At 39.6% G+C, this 22,711-nt stretch overlaps 1 protein-coding gene across 1 annotated transcript in view; it reads left to right on the top strand.

Annotated features, from left to right (window-relative positions):
* Window positions 1-22,711, top strand: part of LOC119410362 (CUB and sushi domain-containing protein 3) — a 416,314-nt gene that overhangs the window by 345,552 nt on the left and 48,051 nt on the right. The window contains exons 46-47 of the mRNA XM_037677273.1: window positions 7,413-7,598; window positions 14,928-15,104. Of these exons, the coding sequence (XP_037533201.1) occupies window positions 7,413-7,598; window positions 14,928-15,104 (363 nt within the window). The remainder of the gene's footprint in view (window positions 1-7,412; window positions 7,599-14,927; window positions 15,105-22,711) is intronic.

Below are 22,711 nucleotides of genomic sequence, written 5' to 3'. Positions count from 1 at the left end.
TAGATAGATAGATAGATAGATAGATAGATAGATAGATAGATAGATAGATAGATAGATAGATAGATAGATAGATAGATAGATAGATAGATAGATAGATAGATAGATAGAATGTTCAAAATGAATATTTCTATATTTATCACCACAGTAATAGTGTTACACACATTAGTAGTTGTAAACACTCAAAATAGTACACATGTTGGTTTAGTGTTTACCTTTAACCTAAACAGTTAAGGAGTAAACATTTTTAATAATTACTTTAAAAGTTTAAAATGTTGTCTTTGGTGCCTGTTTGTTTTCCAAATGTATTAGTGTGTGTGACTGACACGCATTAACATAAAACACTTTGTAGAACGGTGCTTTATGAAGTTCAGTCTATTTCCCTCTATCAGTTGACCAGCAGTTCTGCCACATTCAATATGGCAGCCGCTCAGATCTACTTCCGCTACGGGCCAGCCCAGTCAACGAGGTGTGCAATAAAACTGCTTCACCAGTTCTCTGTTGTGCCCTGGTAGATGACAATAGCCAATCAGTGATGGAGAAAGGTCAGAGGAGCTTTGTTATGAAATAATGATGAATGATCGTTTGAAATGTGTTTAATAAGTTAACTCAGAAAATGCCGATCTGACTCCAAATACGCCCAAATTACCCCCACCCGTCCAAAGCAATTTTTACCCGCAAAATCAGAATGAAAACCGCCCAATCTGGCAACACTGTCTTTGAGAACCTCTGTTGTAACATTAATAGAGAGGAGTATTACATGCAGATGTTTAAATCTAGCACAGAGCTTTGTCACCTTGGACTTCTACACATTCTTAAACAATATGGAATCACATAAAATGTAAAAACTTCTAAAATAAATTGCTCAGTTTGCTTTTTGCATTCCTTAAAATGTATATAAAGATGAAAACCCAAGCCTATACTCAAAGGCAGAACTTTGCTAAGCAATTTTTTCAATGACACTTTGTAAAACACTTCAAAAATTGAGCTAAAATTTAAAAAGGATGCTTTATAAGCGCAGCACTTTTATCACTAATGTATTCTGTATGCACGTATTAATTAGACCAGCCTTATATCAGACAGTATATTATACATAAAGCTTCATTAGACCATAAGCCTATTAGCATAATGGTGTTTTTTTTTTTTTTTTAAAGCATGCAGCAAATAAAAGTCTAACCACCAGCCAAACATCCTCTGAAATATACATAATTAATTTCTTCTTGGACATTAATGGTAGCCCACATATTTTACAGAAACATCCATGGAGCCGTAATTTGCAGAAATGTTGCGGTTTTGCCGTTATTTTAGAAACATCAAGTAATCTGCAAACTTTTACCATTAAAATGCAGCTTAAAATGACTTAAAAGGTCTGGGATTTCAAGTATGGAAAAGTAGAGTTTTAAAAGAAAAATGCATATAAGCTCAGTATTGTAGGCAAACTACTGCTGGTAAAACTTAGCAGTCAATATTTTAAAATTTATCTCCTATTTAAACTTTGCTGCACAGCATTACAGTGACTTTTTAATTATTTTTTTATAAATAGCTTAATCTTGATTCAGCCTCAAACAACATGTTCAACTGAATTTTGCTTTTGCATACATGTATGAAGATTTTCATCACATCAGCTCCAAGGTCAAGGTCACAAATCAAGGTCATGTGTTATAGAGGTTCTTTGTTTTGTCCAGGCTGTTACTATGGATTGCTGTATGGTTGTATGATAGTTTGTCGATGGACGTACAATGTGCAGTATGAATTACTCATTTGTTGTTGTTGTTTTTTTAGTTAATGTAAAAAAGTAAATTAAATAATGCTGCTAATTAATTTTCATATCTGCCAGCCATCACTTGGATTTTAAAAACAAATTAGAAATCTGTTATTAGGATTATTAGATTAACATCCTGCTGTTTTCACAGATGAGCCAGTTTTAAAACGACAATGAGTAATTTTGCATTATATATCTTTTTGTGTCATTTATTTTAAGCTGTTTTACCAACACATCATTTGAGGAAACACAGTTAATCACGCTGCTTTACGCTGTGGAAAAATATACAAAATAACAAATTAGAGTTATGCATTTGACTAATCTTGTCCACAAGCTAATCAGCATCAAGTTATGACTTCAAAAGGAAAGTCGGCAATATTTTTTCTCGTAGTGTTAAACTGCAACAACTGATTACAAAGTAAATCTTTTGAAACATTGGTGAACTTAATCACAATTACTTTTATAACTTACGATGACCGACACGTTTAATTTGTTAAAATTAGCTCATTGTGTAAATGAGCTTAATGAATGTCATAGAGTTTTTATTTCATCTTTCCTTTTTCAGTTGCACATAATCTCCAAATTAAACTGAAGATGATTTTTTTATGAAGCTGTGACACTTTAGATTAGTGTTATTGATGTTGAATGTAAATACATTATCTTCAAGGATTATTTGGCATCAGAGCCTGTGATTAACTATAAAACGGCAGCATATGATGCAGCGAGGAGCCCACCGTAAATCACTCGCTTGTCACTGAGAGACTTTTTGGATTCACACTCGGCAGTAAACATCTGTTACAGTTACAGCAAAAAAAGGTGAAACCACAGCACAGCTGGAGCTCATCTGTTGCCTACCGAACACAAGTTGTGATGCTGAAAGCGTCTTAAGTGTAAAATTAGTGTCCGTGCTTATTCACGCACCTGGCTTTCAGATTTTTTAAAGTGCGAGCAAAAACATGCAAAGTGCTGCAAAGTCTCCTGTTTGTTCCATCAAAATATGTTGTGAAGATGTGAATGCAGCACATTTGAGTGGGAAGGGTGAAGCGCCCACACCTACCTCCACCCTCATTTGCTCCACTCTGGGCCCTTGAGCAAGGCCCTCAACCCCCCCAACCCCCCACCCCCACCCCACCCCCATGTCAGAGCCCTCCCTGTACTATTCAGCTCAATTCAGTTCATTCATATAGCACCAAGTCACAACAGAAGTCACACTGAACAGAAACATTCATACACATAAAATTAAATTAATGACGTTATTTATCTGAGGAGCAGACTGCTTTGAATTTAACTCCATCACAGAACTCACATCTTGAGCAAGCGTAAAGGCAACAGTGGAAAGGAGAAACTCCCTCATGAGGAATAAACCTTTAGCAGAACCAGGCTCAGGACAAGCGACCATCTGCTTCGACCGGCTGGGTTTGAGAGGAACAGATACACAATGGCAGGTCAAGAATCACATGTTAAGATAGAAATAGTTTCAAATGAAAATATTCAGTTTTAACAATTCATTTAAGGAAATGAGGTCAATTTGTCCTCTAGTAGTCTAAGCCTATAGCAGCATAACAAGCCAACCCTAACTATAGGATTTATCAAAAAGGAAAGTCTTAAGCCTAGTTTTAAAACTGGACAATGTGTCAGCCTCACGGACAGAAACTGGAAGTTGGTTCCTCAAGAGAGGAGCCTGATAACTGGAAGATCTTCCTCCCATTCTGCTCTTGTAAACTCTAGTAACCACAAGTAAACCTGCAGTCTGAGAGTAAAGTGCTCTGTAAGGAAAATATGGAACAATAAATCTGTAATATAAGATGGAGCTAGGTTGTTGAGGGCTTTGTAGGTTCGAAGTAAGAATTTGGTTTCAATTCTGAATTTTACCGGGAGCCAATGGAGAGGACTACAGAGGACTGTGGTAGCTCAATGGCTGCAATCGCATAATCTGGCATTAAAAAAATGGTCAAATCTTTATGGATGTTCACTTGTTGTGACAACCCCTGAAGAATGGAGCAGCCGAAAGAAGAATATGAAGAAAATTCAAGAGTAAATTGTATTATAAAACACTTAATCACTAACATCTTGTCACAAAATATTATGTTCCAAAATGTACAAACACTTTGACAGAGAAAAATTTGTATTTTGCATCAAAAAGGGATTCCCAAAGTGATTAAAGTTTATGCTCTATAATCCAGGTAAAAAATTCAACAAAGTTAAGTCACGTCATCTGGACAGTTTTTTTTTTTATTTGTTGAAACGTTTCATCCTTCATCCAAAGGACTTCATCAGTCCGAAGAGCCACAACAAGTTCTTTCTATTCCCCAAATTCCCAAAGAGCTTATAAATTATAAACTGGAAAATATTGGGAGGTTGTGCAATTCAGCTGTCGGTGGTTCTACAGTAAATGTTTGATGATCGTCAAAATGGCATTCATGAGTTTTTAGCTGAGATTCAGGCATTTCTGTGGATGCTACATGTCTAAGTTTAACAAACAGAGCTTGTGTTAGTGCAGTGAGAAAAGTGCAATTCAGCCTCGGTACCAGGGGCATGGAGCTCAAGACGTTAAATGATCCGCCATAAGCAGCACAACTATTTTTCTAATACTTATATTTGCGTTATATTAGCATCACAACATGGGTTCATATCTTACATGATGCACTTTTGTATTTCATTTAAAATATTAATATTCTCATTGTAATCCTAAATTGAACAGGAGTCTGCTGGAACTAGTGTCCTAAAGATGAGTTGGTTTGTTGTTTGTTTTTTTGACTCACCTGACAGGTTTCTTTTTATCCAGCATTTTCAGAAGTGAATAAACCGAATGAGAGAAGGGAAAATGTCTCAAACCCCCAGAAAGGACGTCCAGTTGCCCTCTGTTCAAGCACTTAGAAGTGCCTTTTAAAATTTGAGGTCAAAGTTATTTGTCTTAGACAAAAAAGAAAAAACCCATTCCTCTTCAAATGGTCAAGTACATGTACTAATATCCTGTAAATGAGAGAAGAAGTAGCTAATGTCCTGAGACAAACTTTGAGAGACCTTCAGAAAGCATGGTCAAGAATGGCTTTCATCCACTTTTAAAAGTAAATTGGTCTGAAAGCAAAATAATAAAGAATGAAAGATTGCTCAAGACTTTTACGCAGGGCTGTATAAATATTTGAGCAAGATTAAAAATGGCACATTGTAATTTTTAAGCTAATTTGTTACCACTCACAACTTTAAAAAAAAAAGAAAAGAAAATTGAAGTAGAATTTCCTCTGAAGTCCAGGCTGGCAGCAGCAGCTCTCATCCATGCAGCCTTTCGTACATCTGTCCGTCAGCTCGTCTGCCCTCCCATGTTAATTAGTAAGATGGTGCTTCAGACTGCTTGCCAAGCTGCCCCCCTTTTGTCCTCTGCTGTTGCACGGCTAAATTTAAGGCCTTATTATTTTCTCACAAAGGGATGCTGGTGAATAGACATGAACTGAAACTCAAACCAAATCCAACCACGATCCTCATTAGTGAGATTACAACTGTCATGTTGAGTCACCTGACTGAAAGAGGCTAACGAGAAACTATTAGCTGCACACAAGACTGAACCCACAGAGGTGAAATATACATAAAGGCCTCACCTCTGCAAATGTATTCAAGTACATGCTGGGAGATCCTGTTTCTCAAAGCCACACATATTTATGCAGCCGTCCACGCACGCTCGGTGCCCACCGCAGCCGCATACAAACTTATCCTCTTCAGCTGTGAGTCATTGACCTGACAAATGCAGTTTGTAGACATATGAGCTGTGGGATGTGTGCAGATGATATGAGGTTTGTGTTTGTGCTGTAAGATTTTGTCAACACATCCAGCATTACAGCAGCTGTTTGCCGCTCTGTACACAGAGAGGAGCAGCAGACCCACAGGGGTGGGGGCGCACGGGGTTTGTGTGCAGCTCAGGAAACACAATCTCAAAGCCAATGAAGCCATCCCTCACAAAGGCTGCCTATTTTAATACCAGTTTGAATATTTATTTTGGTCTCTCTGCCTGTGATGCTGTTGTTGTCTTCTGAACCACAGTTCTTTTTGTTCCCTGTACCGGAGCGAAGAGGGGGATTGGAAATACCTTCTGTCAGTCCATGAACATTTTGAGCGCAATAACTTGAGCAATAGGTGAGATAGCATTTTGGTGTATGGCTGCATCTAGGTGTAAGAAAGGCTCCTTTTGAAAATTGAGTTGCAAGTTCAAAATCCAAGATGGCCACTGCCATATGTTTTATGTTTATATGTAAACCTTGTGAGCTGGATAACTTGGAAAAATAAGCAACAGGCCAACTTCCTTTTTGGTGTGTGGCTGCATCTAGACCTAAGAAACATTTCTTTCAAAAACTGGGTTGCCGTGTCAAAATCCAAGATGGCCACCACTATATTTGTGGGGGGTTGGGGGTTGGAAACTATGCTTTCTCATTTTTATAATGATTAAAAGTATAGTTTTCTCAAATGATTGGAGTGGCTGAAGATTAATCTACTCCGCCCACTGGCCTCACCATTGCACCTGGTGGTGGATGACATTGCTCCCTCTCCCCTAACCAGGATCCATTACTCGGACAAGAAAAAATGAAAGAAAAAAAAATCTGTTCTTCTCCACAGTGTAACACCTATCCAACTGAATATTCTGCATCGTATTTACAGTTCCTGTTTGATTCCAGTCCAGAAAAACACTCATCTCCAAAACTACAAACATTCACTGTTGGGGGGGACATTGACGTACAGCTTGTCTTCAAGTTTGTTCTGCAAAAGAGCAGACCCATATTCAACAGCATTAAGAATTGTGGTCAAGGGTTGGTGCCGCTGTGTGTGTGTTTGCTCCCTACAGATTATAATCCTTATCCCAAAAAGACCCAATTCTGACTAATAAACCACTCAGCTTAACTCGCTGCTTATCACATAAGATCTTCAGCAGAGATGGCACCGATCTAATTCCATACTTGTCATCTTTTTTTTTTCCATTTACCTTACCTTGAAAAAAAGTCCCATTTCTCTCCTACATAGGAGCCACACCTAATAAGACCATGAGGAGACTTTCTAAGAGGCAGAGAGCATCTTTTTTTTTTTATCTGATTGAATGTAGAATCAGACACGACAGGGGATGCAGGGTGATGACATGGAATGTGCTGTAAGTTCCCTCACAGGATAAAAGATGGAGGGGATAATTCAAGATAATGAAAATGCATTCATCTGTAGCTTCAGAGGTCAAGCCGTGCTCATAATTTCCTTAAAGCACAGCTGGTTGCCTTTTAATGCCAGCCCTGCAGATTTTATGGTCAGAAAGCTTCTAGTGTCAGAAGTGGTGGTCTGCCAGGCTGTTGGCATGGTGACAAATGGCAAATGTTTTTTACTTATAGAAGTCCTTTTAACCTTAGCAGTTTAAAAAAGAAGAAAGGATAAAGCTCCTGGCCTACTCTTTGGTGCATTCTGTGTTTTATTGTTGCTTTCTGAAGGACTTAAAATTTCCCAGTTTGAGCCAAACCTGTGTGTTTTTGGTCTACTTGACATAAAAGAACACCTTGTTGGAAACCTCTGCCACCCCAGTTTAAAATGATCCGCCGGTGAACACACACATGTAGACAGTTTAGGTGGGTGGCATCTCCAGTGTCTGGTTTTCATTGCTCTGTGTCTGGTTATCTCTTTTTTGCAGGAGACACTTCGGGTACCTGTGGGGATCCTGGCACGCCTGCCCATGCCAGCAGGGAAGTGATGGGCAACTTCAAAGTGCGCAGCAAGGTGCGCTTCACCTGTGCAGTGGGACACACATTGTATGGCTCAGCAGAGAGGATCTGCTTCCCCAACGGGACATGGTCGGGCAAACAGCCATTTTGCAAGCGTAAGTGGAACTCTTTAAAAATTTGCACAAAAAAAAGGTTTGAGTGGAGAAGAGAGGAGTCTTGTGGAGAAGTGATACACACTCCTGTCATAGATTAGGACAAAATCAAAGTCCTACATGCACATTGAGATGCTTGGTTGCATTTTTAATTTTTTTATTTGATGATACCTTCGGGTTATTTTAGCTTTGCCTTAGAGACTACATACAAATATGTTTTTTTTAAATATATAATTAAAGTGTAATAATACAGATGGAATGTATTATGTAGTGAGTCACGTGGGTACGTGTCACTTGTTGTATGACAAATATACGGGGTATATATTTATGCATACTTTTCACGAGTTCTTCATTTTTCTGACTGTAAATGCCGTGCATTGAATTTAACAGAAACGTGAACGAGAGACGTTATTATCTTTGACCCATCAAATGAATGGAGTCATTTATTTTCAGAATCAAAGTTTAACATCAAACATTTACATTAATTTGGCAAAATATGAAAATAATAACAGACAGTTTCACAAATAATGAACTTCAAATCACTCGGCGGTGATTTGAGGACTTTGCTTCAGATATTTCTAAAATATCTGTACTGATTTTGTGAGAGAGAAGAGTTTAAGATGAAAGGAGATTATCTTACAGAGGAATATGTGAGGGAATTTAATCTGTTTGACCAGAAGTTGCACGCTCCGTCAGATCTCAGCTTTGCCCACGGTACACTTGGTCGAAGAAGAAGTTTTACCTTGTTGATGATCGATCACCTCAGTAAGAATACTTTTCAACTGATATCAGCGTCTCCGTTGAGAACTGCTAAAATCCTTAGAGAGTCGTGCGTGGTTAGCTCAAACAGAAATTATAATTCCAAACGTCTCTGGATTCTCGGCAACTCCAAAACTCTCCATAACTCTAGTTCTCTTCTGAACTCCTTCAGAACTTTTCCATTCTCCATGGAATCTACTGCACTCTTACTCTCTCTAGCATGAACTGGGAAGTTGCCACATTTTATTTGGGTCGACTTCCTGTTCAATTTAGAGCTTTCTGATTCGTGGAAGGACCAGAAAGAGGAGTGGTTTTGTGACGTAAGATGTTATCTAAGCCAAGGTCAGAGAATGAATCTGTTTTCACATACAGAAAAGATTATTGCAGAAGCAGCAGACTTCGTGGAGTCATTTACTCTGATATCTTCTCAAATAGTTAAACATGACATTTCTTCTTCAGTAAACATTTTAGTTGACCGAAAACCAACCTTTCACATACTTACGACAGCTTGCTCATTTCAGACAGAAAATCACGAAATGCATATTCAGGTGATTTCTTCTTGGAATGAGGAATAAAAATCATTACTTACTGTTTATGTAAAATAAAGATGAGTAGTTCTTTTCAACCTATAAGCATTGAGTGAAACTACCACAATTGATTATTAAAACATTTGTAAAACAGTAATGATTATAGAGGATTGTCTTTTCTGCTTGATTAATTCAATAAAGAAAGTCATCAGATGGTTCAGACTTATTCAGATCAATGAAAATAACAGTCTCTGTCCATCTGGTAGATTTGAGGTCATCTGGTTCACTACAATTAATAATAAAAGAGTATGGAGTTGTGAGAAGGCAATTGGACCCAGATTCATCAAATGCTTGAGCAGCTTTTCTCAGTTTAAATTAGGATTTTGCACATCCATCTACTTCACTAAGTCCTTACAATGCTGTACACCTCAAACTGTGCTGTCAATCAAACAACAGCTTTCTGCTTTGGCACAGTTTGTTGTCATTTAAATAAGGTATTATGAATACACTTGAAAAAAAACGTATATTTTTAGTACTGCATTTGATTCTCAAAGACCATCACTGTTTGCAACACACAGTTTGCATGAAGTAGCTGCCGTCTCTTGGTGGAATCTCAACTAAAGAAACTGAGGAAAAGGATTCAAGGATCTTTACTGTCATTCACATCACATTTGGTACTTGAGGTGGAATGAAATTGTGTACTCAAAGTCCCAGTTACACCCAAAAGTAGTAAAAATATAAAGTATAAAAAGAAACAGTACACAAGGATCTAAGATATACACTAAGATATACGCTAACGATACTCAAAAAGATCTAAGATATACGCTGAACACTAATAATGTAAAACAATATGGTATATTAATCAGCAGCCTGAACGTGAGTCTGTAGTGAGCAGATGGGTATGAATACAGCGGCATAAAGGCAAGAGATCAGCAGCCTGGATAATCAGCAGCACAGATAAGTCACATACCACCATTTAAAGTGGCATTGCAGTGATTTTTCTTTTTCCTTACAGTAATTTTCCTGGTTATGGATTTATGAGTCTAAAAGCTTCAGGGTAGGAGCTGCTCTTCAGTCTAGTGGTTCTACACTTAATGAAAAGGAGCAATGGGTTGTACTGCTGCCTTCATAGAAGCAAGTAAAGCATGTCAGAAAAGGAAAAATCCTGTCTTGTACACTGATGGGCGTTATAAGTTGTTGCATCTACAAATAAATGTGTACAAACAAAATGATTGTGGGACATTTTAACAGTCACAGGTGTACAAGCAGAACCACAAAAAAAAAAAAAAAACATTTTATGAGGTACTTGTTAAGGATTTTTTTGGTCAAAGTTTATGGATGCTTTTATTACTATGGCTGAGAATGTCAACTCTGCCCATGAATCATATGTTTGGATTAGCAACGAGAGAGAGAGCTGGATGAGGAGCTGGGTGAGGCTGCAACATGCAGGTGGCTGCAAGGACACCTCTGAGTCTGTGAGCTCAGCTGGACTGATAAGAGTATAAAAACAAGCTCACACACTGCTCGTGGCAGATTCTCAGGACTGGTCTTCATGTGTGTACTTCCTGTATATCTGTGTAACCTGTCCTGAAAATCTGACCTTGCAAGTAAAAACTGGTTAAAGATCTTCTCCTGCTGTCCAGTGTGGTTCCTTTTGAGTAAGATGAAGGGAGAATATTTTTCTCCAACAATACTTATTGTGAGACCCCACTCGCCTTCAGCAAAGGCGCCCTGGTTGGCAGCTGGGTATTTTCCCATGGGTCCAACACTCCCTGTGGAACCAGAGAGCACAGGAGAGCACAAGAATAATTTTTATTTTTTTTACTTCAAGTGAAAAAAGTGAATGCAATGATGGTTAAGAAAGCGCAAATGTCCTTCCAGTATAAATTTAGAAATCCTATCCTAAAAACAATTAATCCCTGATGCAGTAAGATATTGTTTGTGAAATGCTGGTGAAGATTCTCAGTCATCTAGGACATGATGAATTCAAAAAGCGTTCAATACAAAAGCAACTGGACTTTATTTGTAACAGAAGACGTTTTGCTCCGCATCCGAGGAGCTTTCTCAATTCAAACAGAAGTGAGTGAGGGATTCAGGTTATAAAGCCGAGTGAGATAAGACACACACATATGTAGATTGGCAATTCACACCTAAACACCTTAACAGTAGGGGTTTCTTAAAGTCTTTGTTACTCTAATTCACAGACGTATTGTTTGTGAAGTTTTATGCAGTGCCTGTGCTTTAATTGTTTAAAACTTGGAGCACATTGTTTAAAAAAAGTCATATTTTGATCAGGCATTAGCGGTGGCTCACACCAGTTGAATTTGATGGGCATGCTTGTGCCACCATATCAAAGGTTTGTTTCATTTTATGAATCCAACAGAAATCAAGATATGGGGGGAGGGGGGTGATAATGTGCAAAGCATGAGAAAAAACCAGGAGGTACCCATTATTAGTGTAGCAAGGTCTTTGTTTTTATGGGAGTCTTTGGTATGTGAAGTCAACATTTCAGACTTTTTGTAAAACTTTTTATATAATGCTTTAAAAAAAAGAATTATGTGACACTAATGAATGCGCTTGTTTCAAGAGTTTTCCACAAAAAAAAAATCGGGGGGGATATGGGCTTTCCATCAACAGTCTTATTATAACAAACTGCATCAGCTGTGATTTATAATTTTTTCTAATAGTACCCATATCCAGTATAAATACACAAACATCATCTGCAACATATTGTGTGTATTTTAACGCATACACAAACAATAAAAAAACAAAAATCCCAGCCCTTCACCATATGGATAAATATCTCTCTGTTGCAGTCTGGTAGTTTCTGGCAGCACATGGTGCTGTCACTATCTTCCAGACTGAAAACAGAAAATTCATTAATTCCAAACACCTAAAGCCATTTTTTCCTCTTTTCTGGATTGTGATAAATGAATCATTGTGAATTTTGAAGATATCTGCTCACTGAAGACCAGCTCCACATCTTGCATAAATTACCCCCCAAGGGTCAACCGGATATTGAGGCAAATGTTTGACTGCTTCTCCTCTCCTCTACTTACTGTTCATCAGCTTGGAACCGTGCCACTGTCGTTTTTAATATAACAGCCCAATTCTCAGTCCCTCTGAACCTCTCGCAGTGTATCTGCCTTTTTATTGCATCTCCTGTGTTTCTTGTCTTCATTCTCGCTCTTATTATGCTGCTTCTTTGATTTCTCTTTGCTTTAATCCTGACGTCGATCCGTCTCTATCCACTTTTCCATCTATCCCTCTCTGTTTTATACCTTTGTTGCTGCTCAGCCTTTCCCTCCCATCCGTTTTCTCTCCGCCTCAGGCTTTTTATCCCTCTATCTCCCAGCTGAAATCCTGATTTAAAGATTGTTTTAACCATCTTTCCAACTCAGGAGGGAGCGGGCAGGAATTTACGGGAGCCTGAAGAGTTTCCTTGATGCCTGTCTGTGATTTAAAGCTCTGTATAGTATTTAAGCTCATCCATCCATTATTCACAGCCCTTTACAATCTACAGATAACAGTCACTGTGAATATTCAGCTTAATAACCAGCTCACAGGACCATCAAGGTCTCGTTTTGAGTCATCACGGCAATCTTCAATTATTGAGAAGGGATTCTGAAAAGATTGCCATGCTTGATTATTGATAAAATCACACGGGAGGCACACGCCTGCCGTGTGCTCTGCAGTCTGAGCATCCGGCCTGATGAGGTACAGAATGTGCTTGAGTAATGTGTTCACTCCTGAGAAGTTTGTCAGGGTACATACCAGGTACATGAGAAATTACCGCCACACTAACAGCACGTATGTCTCCTAGAAGTCTCACTAGCCCACATTTTCCAGGCAATTAGGTGATTGAGAGAGCAGATCTGTTTTGTAATTAGACATGATTTACAGAAACAGAGACTTGTGAAACAAACTCTGTCTTCTCAACTCTTCAGGGATGCATTTTAGTAGATTTGTTCTGAAAAAGATTGAAGGAATATCTTCATCAAAACCCAGTTTTCACTTTTCTGCTCATTTTTTTTTTAACTGAAGGATTGCAAACCTAAGTTGAAGTCATTATTAAACTGAAACCCTGAGGGTTTTCACCAAAAGCAGAGATGTTTAATTATACCCACAATCTTTTTGCTTTTGTTCCCTGTTGTGGAGCCAAAAGGCAAAATTCTATCCCTCCTTCCATGTTGTGAGCATGATTACATGTCTCTCTTGTAACATGAGCCCCCAAAGCTCAATGGGATTAACCTGTATAAATAAAAGTTGAATGAATGATTACTTGAAAAATAGGTGATCAAAAGGACTTCATCAGTCTGAGCCACAACAAACAGTCCCACTGGCAACACACTCACATGGTGGACCAACCAGTTCGATGGTGATAAGATGGTTTCTGGAGTCTGCACTCTCCCCTATCAACTCCTTTGAGGCAGCCATGGCCAATAATGTTTTGAACCACTTTGGCCATGGTAGAGCTGTCATTTCTAACCTGAATCCGGAGCCCGGCCCAGCCCAACTCAGAGTAGAGCCGGGCCAGGCTATAATACTGTGTGGGCCGGACTAATGTTGGGCTTTTGATTATGTCAGCGGACGCACGAGCTGACAATCCAATTATAGGGCAACATGGCTTTGCCATACAATCACCAGCAGCACGTGGCTATTTGTCCGCACACTGACTGCCTTGAAAGAGGTAAAAAGTTCAGTTAAGCTTCAGATGGGACTATACTTCCAGGCAGCGATCCATCAAAGCCCAAATATACGTTCATTCAGCCGCTGCACTCAGCGGATGCACACGGCCAATGACCCAAACAGGTGACATCCCAAAATATCCGCTATGTCAGAGCAGGGTCCGTGTCTGAATAATGCAGAATGCAGGCAGAAGCAGAGATTTAATGTGCTTTGATGGCCATGAAAGACAAACATCCCCTCAGATCTGATCTTATGCTCCCTTAGCCGTGCACGTTTGCCGATCGTTATATAAGCAGTCAAAGCTTAGTCGGGGCGTTTTCAGGTTCTGACCTGTAATTACTGTTAATTTGTCGGGTGGGGTGGGGTTCAGAAATGATGGCTAAGGGCTGGGGCCAGGTCGGGTCAGATTTTTTGGGCCTGAATGCAACTCTAGCCATGGCTGCTTCAGAGGAGTCGTTGGGGGAAAGGGTGAACTCCAAAAACTATCGTATTACCATCAAACTGGTTGGTCCACTATGTAAGTGTGCTCCTCATAAGACTGTTTGTTGTGGCTTGTCGGACTGATGAAGTCCTTTGGATGAAGGACAAAACGTTTCAACACAAAGAAACCATCCAGAGGACCTGACTTAACTTTGTTGGAACTACTTCTGTTCTTCTCCTCAGTGTAACTTCTACCCACTTGAATATTTTGCACCAAAAACATTAAGGTATACTTTCATTCTCTGTTCAATTCCAGTCCAGAAAAACACTCATCTTAGAAACTACAAACATTCACTATTCAAATCCTTCAGCGATGGGAGACATCGGTGTACTGCTTGTGAATTTTAGGCAGAACTAAATGTCGTTACCAAAAATGAAAAGAATTAGAAAACTTTATAGTGTGAAAAGCATACTTTATTTTGTGATGACTTGTCCATATTGCTGTGGAGTTGTGCCTGCCACTGCATCTTCTCTGCTCATTAGTCTTTCCTAATAAAGCTACGATGCCAGATCGATTATCGGTCCTTTACTGGTTTGGCTCTAAGCTTCTCTGGAAGAAACTGCAATGTCACATAAAAACTCCAAACCTTCTTTCTGCCTTTTACTGACTCCTCCAGCTGAGCAGTTATCAGGCCGAGACGAGAAAACACTAATATTTATCATGACAGCACTTGTTTTATTAATGAATATACACACATTATGAGAGGAACAGACAGTTTCATCACAGTTCAATCACCTTGAGATGCTCAGATGTCTTGCAGCCACCTCTGGGGAGGGAGAACCAACCATCTGATTGTGTATCATTGATATAGAAAAATCCATTACTGTTTTACACCTCTGACCTTCACATCGTCTCTTTCCTCTCCCTGTATTGCAGCCATGCAGTGCGGGAACCCAGGTACCCCTGCTCATGGACGCATTTCCCGTGTGGACGGCACAACGTTCTCCCACTCCATTGTGTATTCGTGTACGGAAGGATATTTCCTCATGGGTTCGCCAACACGTCAATGTCTAGCAAATGGGACCTGGTCTGGCTCCGCTCCAAATTGCACAAGTGAGTTTCATCTGCACGGAAGGATGAGGAGCAGAGGCCCCTCAGATCCACAGCGTTTACTTTGTACAGTGAAGAAAAGTCTAATTACATGTGTGGTGTTAGTTTATTTTCAGCCTGCTAAACCAGAGCAGCTACTATTCCTCTCCTTTGTGATGCTGAACAATGAAACTAAACCTTTTTTAAATGTTGTTGCTCCAATTTTTTTTTACAAAATTAAGCATTCTGAGGGATCAGCTGTGACAAAAAAAAATGTTAAAAATATAAATCTTTGAAATCCTTCCTCATGCAACATGTCTACACTGGCAGCTTTTATTGTATTGATCTCAGCAAAATGAGTCTGTCAGTAATTAAAAACCATGCCAGTCTATATTTAATTTCCACCCAACGACTATCAAAGAAAATTACACATTGTTCCTCTCTGAAAATCACCACATTCGTTTCTTCCCTCATTCCTTTAGCCTATTATTGTATTACAGGAAAAGATAAATGGTATGGGTATAATTTTCAATTTTGGAGTAAAATGGGTCTCTAGAGAGTTATTCACAGGAAAGCAGGGGAAGGAGAAAAATATTGAAAACTGGATTGAATAGTAATGATCCAATGTGCAGAAATCCAGAGGAGCTTTAAAGTCTGCTCATACTTTCTGCTCTTACTTCCCATTAAAGTTTACTGGTCATCTCAGAGACATCAACACTGGGATGGCTCATTGTGCCGTCATTAAGGAAGCAATCATTTTCACGGTTCATGGGAAATCGATCATGTAGGGTAGCAGATCAAAGTCACAAAACACTTTCAAGGAGAAAGACAAAACTTCTTTCTTTTTTCCTCTCAAACTCTCGCTGTTTGATGAATGAAGTTTATGAAGCATGTTAAGGAATTAGCAAATTAGCTGAAGTGCATGAGAAGAGAGACTTGCTCAGTAAACTGAAGTAAAACCATAAAGCACTTAATGTGATAAATGGTAAATATAGATTTTTTTGCAAGACTATTTGTCTTATAACGGCCTGTAGTAAAGATGATTTATGCCCACAGTTTCTCATATTCATCAGTCTATTGGGAGAGACTGATATGAGAGATACAACTACTGGAGAACCTCAGATTGTATTGAAATCATTAGATTTGTAACTTGCTGGTTTTACATTTAATCCTGATTGGTCTTATGCATAATATATTTCAGTTTTGGCACTCTAAATAATTTTAACATTGTCAAAACAGAAATATAACAGATCATACTTTGTCAGGGAGCTCATAGAGCTTTGAAACATCAAAGCAATTTGGTTAAAAAAAAAAAATTAAAAAGTACATAAATGGTTTGTTTTTCTAACCTAAAAGAAAAGGTCAAACATTTGAAACTTATAAAAAAGTAATGTATTGTTGTAGATAAACCTTTGAACAGCCTCAGTTTGAACAAACTGTTTAATTCTGACTAAACTGACGAGCTAGCAGCTAGTCTGTGCGGCATCTCTAATCTCTAAAGTATCAGTTTGTATGAACGGTAATTTTTGAAACTTTATGCCATTTTACTCATGCTCATGCTCAATAATCCAGGTAGAAAATCCAACAAAGTGCAGTCAGGTCATCTGGAAAGTTTATTTTATTTTATTTTTTAGATGTTTCATCCTTCAGCCAAAGGACTTCATCAGTCAGAGGAACCAAAACAAACTGAGTCCCACAAGAAGCATGCTTACATAGTTGACCAACTAGTTTGATGGCGATAAGATGGTTTCTGGGGCCCGCCCTTTCCCCCGTCGACTGCTCTGAGGCAGCCATAGCCAAAGTGGTTCAAAACATCAACGTTCGTGCTCAATAATCCGGTAGATAAAACTAAATGTCTCAACAAAAAAAGAAACCATCCAGATGACCTGACTGAACTTTGCTGGATGTTTTACCTGGATTACTGAGTATGAACTTTGATGTTTTGAACCACTTTGGCTCTGGCTGCCTCAGAGGAGTCGACGGGGGAGAGGGTGGGCCCCAGGAACAATCTTATCACCATCAAACTGGTTGGTCCAGTATGTGAGTGTGCTGTTTGTGGGACTGAGTTTGTTGTGGCTCCTCAGACTGATGAAGTCCTTTGGATGAAAAACGAAACTTCTCAACAAAAAAAGAAACCCTTCAGATGGCCTGACTGAATTTTGTTGTGTTTATGCCATTGTCAATTTTCTTTGAACATGTTATCACCAAACAAAATGCCAAAAGCACCTGAAGAAATGTACCCAAATTGAATTAAATGCTGTTCTTGAACCCTTTGAAGTAGTAAATTTAAAAGCTTGGTCTCTCTGTAAAGGTAACACAGATTTTTTTTTTTGTCATAAATATAGTAACTATTATGTAGTTATTGAAGGTGAACCACAAAAATCATTTTTTTTTCTCATTTGAAATGTTTTAAATATGTATTTATGTTGCTGCACATGGAGGGATGTGGAAAAGTGTGAGGCTGCAGCATCAAATCTTACAAAATCCTACAAACATAAAATAACTATAGCACCAAAAATCATTATTCTGAGTATATTTTTATGAGAGTATGTCCATGCATATTTCAAAGTGTCCAAATGAGGCACACAGCAATAAGCACATAAACACACAAGTCACAAGCCCCTGCACCACACACAGCTGAAAACACAACAAAAGAGCATTATTTCCGTACTCCTTCCAAAATTATTTACATCTAAACAATATATAAACAAACAGCAGCAATTTATAGTAGAATAAGTTCAACTATTAGCCCCAGTTCATAATCCATCCTGTCCAAGGCTCTCCCAGAGTCGCTTCACTGCTCGCCTTTTTATCCATCTCTTCGTCAGAAAAATCACTCTTCCTCCTCTTATCCCACTCAGCCACCTCGTAAGAGCTGTATTTTCTCTTCATAGTACGTTTTGCCATCTTTTAGTAGAAAATGAACCTCAAAATATTTTGTTTTTCCCATTAAAAAGGGGCATACGCGCTGGCTCAGGCTAAGAAATGTTTCCAAAATTTGTTTCCTACTTCCATTTTAGATTTTGCCTGTGAACATTGCATTTCCACGTCCCAGGAATTTGACTGGCTATACGTCTGTAGCATCAGAACACGCTTCAGAGCTGACTGGTCACTTCGGTATACAAGAGTGCTGGTGTACCCAGTTAGAACACATGACGCTCCATCGACATTAATGGCTCTGAAGAGACCATAGATCGACCCAATTGATCAAATGAGGTGTCAACCAAAAGAGGAGTCTACACTGCCATTTTGACACCTGGTATTTAAATTGCAGGCATGTGGCAAAGCATAGCAGCTAAGCAGAAAGATGTCACAACAGTCTGCAGGTGGGCCATTTTGTGCTTAACTGCAAGTGCAAATAGCAGCAGCAGCTAGCTGTAGCACTCCTGGTACCAGGAATATCATAATGTCTTATTCAGAATAACCAAGTAATGCATAAAATAAAACAAGATTGACCTTTATTGATCCATTAAAAAAAAATGCTCTGCTCTTTGAATTGAGAAAGCTTCTTGGGTGAGAAGTGAAACGTTTTCTGTTACAAATAAAGTCCAGTTGTTTTTGTCTTGACCTTTTTTGAATTTACCATGTCCTGGATGACTGAGAATCTTCACCAGCGAACTTTATTGATCCCACAGGAAATTGTTGAAAATGACATTGATTCAAAAGTTTAAACATTAAAATCTCCATCAACCGCTATGAAATTATGAAAACCGTCATTTTAGGCATAAAAATAGCTTTGGCTAGCTGTTCATTAATATTCTGATGCATGCCCAATAATGCTAAAATAAAGGTATATGAATGTTGAGTCAGGTCCACTGGACGGCTTCGTCTTCTTCTGAAAGAATCTGTCCAGAGGACCTGACTCAACCTTGTAATGTTCATTAATGTTTACATTAATATAGTCCAAGCAGACCTACTTAAAATGTGAAAATGATGATTAATTAAATGTTTATTAAATGGTACTCACATGAACCGTAGCAACTTTTTTCTTATTATCTTATTGGAGTTGTTTTGTGTTATCCACTTTGGTCTTGGCCTCACAGGCTAGATGTTAGCTTGTCAGTCCTGTCAGAATTAAACTAATTTTTCAAGCTAACGCTGCTCCAAGAGCCCATATGCAACAGGAAAACAATTATTTGTTCATAACCTTCCTACAGAATCCCATTCTAAAATGCTTGTCCTATTAATGGTCTATTAACTAACCTTTTTCCCAGATGATCCATTTTCTTTTAATGCTCTGAAAGGAAAATGCTGGACTGGTAAAACTAGCTAAAGTTCATTTGTTGCCTTTCTACATTGTGCTGACACGATTTATTCACATTTAAAAATAAAAAAAACATGTGTAAACACTTAGATTTACACACACTGATTGTTTTCTTCTTCTTCATCTCTCCTTTTCCACCTTCTCATGAGATGGATATCTGCTGAAAGTTTTAAAAGCTGTCTTTTATTCAACACAGTTGTTTCTAGCTTGGAAACATGTATTTAATTTATGATCATGTGTCATTTTGATTCAGAAAAGAAATGAACTGCAGCTTTACAATAAAATGAGGGAAATACGAACTGACACCTTAAAATAAAGCAGCTATAAGAGAACATGTGTTGGTAAGAGTAGAGTGATTCAGTTCCTGTTCTTGACAGAGAATCTGATAAATGTTAGTGAAGGATGATCACCTGTCAACAGAGTCTCACTGGACTGCAAAATAAAATATGTCATATCCTGAATGTTACTGAACTAAAGTGAGGTTCACAGCAGTGGTTTATATCTTTGAGTCATTTTTTCTGACTGGTCGTTGCACAACTAATTTTAGTCAAACAGTCAGTGTCTCCTACAACACACACTTTTATTGTCTCCCATCACAAACAAAGCGGGGGAAGTGGAATTACACGTTTTCTGTTCGTGAATGTTTTGATCATGACAACTTGAAAATTAAGTGATGCTCTGACTTCCACCTTAGTGTGCGGCTACATAGACATAAGAAAGGTTTCTTTCAAAAATAAGGCTGTCACATCAAATTCAAAATGGCTGCCACCTTGTGTGTGGGGGGGATGAGGGGTTAATCAGCCACCCCAGTCATATGAAGAAACTGTGATTTCTAGTTTTTTATATTGCTTAAAAGTGTAGTTTCATCAAATGATTGTGGTGGAAGAAGATAATCTAAGATGGTCAAGGCCACCACTGGCCACCCTCTGACTCCGCCATTGTACTCTGAGACGCCTCAGACAAGCACAAAATAAATAAATAAACCTCCCTTTGTTCTTCTCCACAATGTAAGTCCTACTCACTTAAAGATCTTGCACCAAAAACAAGGTTTACTTAAATCTCCTGTTTAATTCCAGTCCAGAAAAACATTGATCTAAACAAACAGTCACTATTCAAATCCTTCAGCAATGGGGGACATTGACGTACCACTTGTTAGGATAATGATGACTGTTGATTTGTCTTGTGATAGAGTTTGAATTGCCAAAGTTGAAAGTTCAAAGTTTTTATGCAAAGAAAATTACATGACTGAAAGCTGGGTGGGCATCGTGCCATTGGACTTGCAGGTAAATGCAGTTATAGAAATATTGACTGTTACCATCCATCCATCCATCCATTATCTTTCGCTTGTTACGAAGTCGGGTTGCGGGTGCAGCAGCTTGAGCAGGGAGGCCCAAACATCTCTTTCCAGGGCCACCTCTTCCAGCTCTTCTGGGAGGATTCCAAGATATTCCCAGGCCTACCGAGAGACAGTCTCTCCAGTGTGTCCTGGGTCTTCCCAGTGTTGAACTCCCAGTCGAACATACCTGAAGCACCTTCCAAGGGAGGCGCCCAGGGGCATCCTTACCAGATGCCCAAACTGCCTCACCTGGCTCCTCATGATTTGGAAGAGCAATGGTTCTACTCGGAGTCTCTACCGGATAAATTAACTTCTCACCCTATCTCTAAGGGAGAATCCAGAGTCCAGCTACCCTTTGGAGGAAACTAATTTCAACCACCAGTATCCATGATCTCATTCTTTCGGTCACTACCCAAAGATCTTGACGATAGGTCAAGGTAAGAACATAGACCGACCAGTAAACAGAGAGCTTTGCCTAACAGCTCAGCTCCCTCTTCACCACAACAGACCAGAACAGAGTCCACAATACTGCAGACGCTGCACCAATCTGTTTGTCAATCTCAAGCTCCATTCTTCCCTCACTCGTGAGCAATATCCCAAGATACTTGAACTCCTCCACTTGAGGCAAAACCTTACCCTCGACCTGAAGAGATCAATCCACCCTTTACAGACTGAGGACCATGGCCACAGATTTGGAGGTGCTGATTTTCATCCCAGCCACTTCACACTCTACTATGAACCGCTCCAGTGAAAGCTGAAGATCACGGCATGAGGACGCCAACAGGACCACATCATCTGCAAAAAACAGAGATGGAACCCTGAGGCTCCCGAACCAGAATCCCTCCACCCCCTGGCTGCATCGAGAAATTCTGTCCATAAAAGTTATGAACAGAATCATTGACAACGGGCAGCCCTGGCAGAGTCCAATTCCCACCCTGAAGGGGTCCAACTTACTACTGGCAATACGAACCAAACTCTTGCACCGCTTGTATAGGGACCGAAAAGCCCGTAGCAATGGGCCTCCAATCCCATACTCACGGAGTCCCCCCACAGTGTACCTCGAGGAGCATGGTCGAAAGCCTTCTCCAAGCCCACAAAACACATGTAGACTGGATGGGCAAACTCCTATGACCCCTCAAGGACCCTAGTGAGGGTAAAGAGCTGGTCCAGTGTTCCACGCCCAGGACGGAACCTGAACTGTTCCTCCTGGATCTGAGGTTTGACCAACAATCAGACACGCTTCTCCAGTACCTCTGAATAGACCTTAACAGGGAGGCTAAGTAGAGTGATGCCCCTATATTTGGAGCACACCCTCCAGTCCCCTTTTTTGAAGAGGGTTACCTCTCAACCTCACGCATAAGCTCAGGCTTCTTCCCTGCCAGAAAGGTCACATTTCTTGTCCAAAGAGCCAGCTTTGCTAAGCCAGGGTCAGAGTGCCAATACCCCCGCCTTCAGCCACTACCCATGGCATCATGCACCCAACACATATGGCCCATCCTGCCGATGGTGGGTCCATAGGAAGGCAAACCCATGTTACTCGTTCGGGCTGAGCCCAACCGGGCCCCATGGGTAGAGACCCGGTCACCAGGCACTCGACGACGAGCCCCTCCCACAGGCCTGGCTCCAGGGTAGGGCCCCAGTAACCCATGTTCGGGCAAGGGACACTGAGCTCCTTGTTTGTATTTGTCCATAAGAATCTTCTGAATCACTCTTTGTCTGGCCTGTCACCTAGGACCAGTCTGCCTTGGGAGACCCTACCAGGGGCAATTACAATTGCCCCCAACATCATTACTCCTAGGATCATTCGGGCACACAAACTCCTCCGCTGCGATAAGGTTGTGATTCAAGGAGGAGATTGACTGTTATATATGTATTTTGACTGTTATGTTCAAGAAAAACAAATTAATAATTTGATTACCTTCTTCACTCACTGCATATTTGCATCTATTGGTGAACCAAAAATAATATTAATCTTCTCATTTTGTACCGTAGTTCTCAGGAACTTGGTCAGGCTTTCCCTCTTAGACTGAA

This window comes from Nematolebias whitei, chromosome 5 (assembly GCF_014905685.2).
Source record: "Nematolebias whitei isolate Nwh7 chromosome 5, NemWhi1, whole genome shotgun sequence".
NCBI lineage: Eukaryota > Metazoa > Chordata > Actinopteri > Cyprinodontiformes > Rivulidae > Nematolebias > Nematolebias whitei.
This window is presented reverse-complemented; position numbering and strand designations above follow the sequence as displayed.